Consider the following 4,416-nt stretch of genomic DNA (forward strand, 5'->3'; position numbering starts at 1 on the left):
GGAGTCCGGTGGGCATGGTGGCCGAAAGGTGGTATTATGTGAATTTATAGTTGGCAGCTTGATAGGTTGTGAAAATGGTGGTGATTGAGAATTTATGATTTTTTTGTAATTTTTTAAAAATTTAAGGGCTATGGTTACAGTTGGTAATTCATCTTTTCTTTTTGTTTTATTTTAATAGGAGAGTAAAATCGTCCTTTTATTGAAAAAATTGATGAAAATGACATTTTGCGCAATGAAAGGTGAAGTGTAGGGGTAAAAATGCTAAAAATGAAAGGTAGGGACGTTTTGCACAATAATATTGAAAGGTAGGGACCTTTTCTGCTAATTATGCTAAAAAATAAAAGGTATGGACGTCTTGTACAATAACTTTAAAAGGTAGGGACCTTTTGTGTTAATTATCTTTTTGATTTAACGGAATATTTTAACGGAGAGTTGACAGAATGACGTTTTGCGCAAAAAAAGGTAAAGGTAAGGGTGTAATCCGCCAACAAATGAAAGGTAATGACGTTTTCCACAAAAACATCGAAAGGTAGGGACGTTTTGTACTAATTACCCAAAAGAAAATGTTGAAACTATAACCGCCAAAATAATAGGTTAATTACCTACTATATTATTAATAGATTGGGGATCCTATTTATTTTTGTGAAAATTACATAAATTCAGGTACTTAAACTTTCAAATTTAAAATTCAGGGGTAAAATTTATTTATACAGAAATCAATTATTATATATATTTAATCCGTCCAATTAAAAACCTAATCATTTCCCCAATTCAATTGCGTCTCCTTCTTCTCACTCTACAAACTCTCCTTCTCTCTATGACAATTCTGAAATTGCGATAGGAGATTCATCATCGACGATGTTCATGACGTCGCCACTGTGGTTGCGACCTTTGAAGATTAGGGCCGATTTCGGTGTGAGATTGGCACTGCTGTAAGGGGCGCGACGCCTCCTTTTCTTGGACTCGTGAATGGGAGCGTCGGTTCAATTTTCAACAACGGCAGCCTCGTCCATTGCCACTAAAGATGGTGGCGCTGTAAACTCCGATGCCCTTTTTTTTTTTTTTTTTAAGTTGTGGTGGATTTTGTTGGTAGTTGGAGCAGTTGTGGTGTTCGTGTTTTGGTTGTATCAAGGGAATTGAGTGGTTATTGTTGGTAGTGGAATTGGCGGTAATGGTAGTGTCGACGACAAGATGGTGGTCGACGATAGTGACAGGGTGAGGATGGTGGAAAGTGACGATGGTGGTAGTGGAGGTGGTTGTATGTAATGTGACCAACTATTTGCCCTGTAATTGACTATTTGATTATTTGTGATCTTAAATTTTGATAATTGTGATCAACAAATTCGAAAATATGTATCGAACTGTGACCTATTAATTTTGATTTGTAATCTCGAATATAATCTGTGATCAGTTAATTTGATAATACGTGACCAATAAATAAGTTTGTGACTTATAATTATGAACCTGTGACCATTAATGGTATAAATGTGACATTATCATTTTCAATTAATAAAATATATTTAATTGAAAAATGATGAAAACCCGATTTTTGCATTTTTAAAACTTTAGACATGAGAATTGAATTGTCAATACTTAATACCTTAATTGTGAATTTTTCCCTTTACTATTCCTTTTGCGTTTTGGGCAGTGATGATCCCCTCAACCCAACTGCACTCCGCGCCACGCGCGCCCAAAGCTCAAGAGTATTAATTGGGCCGCTTCAGACCCTTACTCACAGACCTGACAGGGCCCAACTTTAAAGTGCCAGGCCCGTATAAAGGGACCAACTCATGGCATGATCCAATATTTTGACACCGGTTTAATTAAAAAAATTTAATAAAATATAAGTTTAACGTTACATATTTTATGAAACATACAACTTTTTATCAATTTTTCAATCATACACCTCATCAAATTTTTATCAAAATCTACTAAAAATATAATTTTTACTAAGTTTAAATCGTGTCAAAATTTGTATAGATCTCGTCCACGCTCCAAGCTCATTAATCCAAGTCCATGGCCCTAATATCAGGGGTAAATAAACAGTGATTTTAAACTGGCAAACAACACAATTAAACACAAGTAATAAACAGCATTCTCCTAAGTATGATTATGCTTCAATGTTTAATCATGTATCAATTACATATATTCGGTATATTATCGCATAGCTGCTTCCTACATTGGATTCCATAAACATTATCACTTAGAACAAACTTTTGATGTCAAATAAACATAGTGGTACCGTCGGTGACCGGGTTTACTGTGTTGCTTTTCGTTCTATAGGAATGGTCGTAAGACCATAGCCGAACGGAAAGAGAGGATCATAGTGTGGATCACCAACATTCATCGGAAGCTGGTCGACTGTCTTGAACCAAGTGCGTGCTAGTTTGCCAGTGAAACCGTAGTCACCAAACAAAACATCGGAAACACCTTGCCCTTCGGTTCCTGGAAGCCAAGCAGCCACAAGCGCTTCCATTTTAGGAAGATAAGGTTCTATTACCACTGGACGGCCAGACATGATAATCACGACACATTTCACATATTCACACACATTAGTGATTGTGTCATAACCAGGCTCAGCTATTGTCAGATTCGTGCTATCGCCCACACTTTCCGAATAAGGTAATTCGCCAACTACTACAATGCCATAAGAGAAGTTGTTGGACTTCAAGAAATTCCTGTCAGGATTTTCGCTGTAGACAACTTCTGTTAGGGGATCAACAGCAATCCTCACGGCAGTTAAAATTGTGGTACCTATCAAACAACATGAACCTTATAAAAAGCTGATGCAAAATGATAAAACCAATATAGTTTCCAATTAGTTATTTACCATCTAAATCAAGATTTATAGAATCAAATAACTGAGAACCCAATTTTGAGTAGAAAAGTAAATGACAAAACGACTTCATTTTTACATCCATCCCCTTTTCCTCCTTCTCCAAGTAAACCAATTATTATACATACATATATATATATATGTGTGTGTGTGTATGTGTATGTGTATGTGTATGTATAATGTATGTATGTATGCATATGTATATGTATATGTATATGTGTACATATATATGCCTTACTTGGTAGAGATGCATACTGCCTTGATGAGAAATGCTCACTACAGCATTGCTTCGGCTGATGATCATACTAAGAAATAGTGTTCATCGTCTTGGGGTTAAGCCATAAGCTCAATCAAAAGTACAATATCGAGTAAAAGGAAATCAGAAACACACACGAGCAAACACACAAATTNAATGTTCTTAACTAGTTTGGTATCCTTATTTTCAGATTTCATATTTCAATCAATTGAAAAATAAATAAATAAATTGGTATCCATAAAACAAAAACAACTGGGAAAATGAGTATAGACTAGCTCCAAGTCCAACAATTTGAGGGAAAATAGTGGCACCCCAAGCATTGCTTTGGCCATGAACGGTATCAGTTCCAACAGTTCCGATAATGATAGGAATTTCAAGACGAGTCAATGGAGCACCCTTTCGTAATTGATCCAAGTCTCAACAGGGGCTTCGAGAGGAAGCTCATTGCCTCCACCAACCAGAATACCCCGTGCCCAGTTCAATACTTAGTCAGATTCCATTGCCGTACACTATATCATGTATTTAAATTGAAATCTTGGCCGAAATTCTTGCTAAAATCAATAACGAAGACTATACTTTGATAGCATCATAGAGAGATTAAACATATCCTCAATGAATTGCCACAATGTAATATACGATATAACAATCGGAGAATTACATCCATTATGAAGAATTAGCCTAAAAAAAAAAACGTGCCTATTAAGTTATTATCATCAAAGCCACTCTTCATGAAAGTTTAGATCAAAATCTCGCAAGATAAGTACCAATGAAGTATTTCTCCAAGATTTCTGATGAAGCAACCTTTATATCAATCTGAGTCATGTGACCAATTTTTTCTTATGAGTGTTGTTCTTCTCAACAAATCTTTTATTCTATAATTTAGCGGTTGCTCCGAATCCTTGCATTTCAAGTACAAGTGTTGTAAATTTGTTGTTCAAAATCAAAAGAAGGGATGGATTTAAGAAAAAAATCAAGAGGAAGAAATTATTCCTGTGCGTACGCACGTTTTGATTAGGCAATAACAGAACCAAAAATGATTCTATTATGCTGCGTGTGATCGTTGGCTGGTTTTTTCTTTTGAATATTTTGGTGGTTTTGGGCATAAAGAGATGAAACCATTTCTTGCAAGACTAGTTGAATTCTATATATATTTGATAGTTTTCATCCAAAACACATGAGAATAAATTAAAAATCATTCATACATTCATCCAAACTTTGAAAAAATTGCTCACTTTACATATTCAACATTAGTTTTCACTTGTTCAATTTGAAGATCACTTTTTGCTTTTGGGTGTTCTTCATCAAGGCTTGATAAATCATACAA

The 4,416-nt window shown here is 35.2% G+C and overlaps 1 protein-coding gene across 1 annotated transcript; it reads right to left on the minus strand.

The window, feature by feature from the left end:
- Positions 1-2,072: 2,072 nt before the first annotated feature.
- LOC111379393 lies at positions 2,073-3,914 on the minus strand. The gene is made up of 4 exons (XM_023002750.1): positions 3,857-3,914; positions 3,488-3,540; positions 2,831-2,933; positions 2,073-2,772 (listed from the first exon to the last, which is right to left on the minus strand). Exons 1-4 carry the CDS (start codon positions 3,912-3,914, stop codon positions 2,258-2,260), a joined length of 729 nt encoding a protein of 242 aa, XP_022858518.1. The 3' UTR covers positions 2,073-2,257.
- Positions 3,915-4,416: the final 502 nt, after the last annotated feature.

Source organism: Olea europaea, unplaced genomic scaffold (genome assembly GCF_002742605.1).
Source record: "Olea europaea var. sylvestris unplaced genomic scaffold, O_europaea_v1 scaffold1982, whole genome shotgun sequence".
In the NCBI taxonomy this organism is placed as follows: Eukaryota; Viridiplantae; Streptophyta; class Magnoliopsida; order Lamiales; family Oleaceae; genus Olea; species Olea europaea.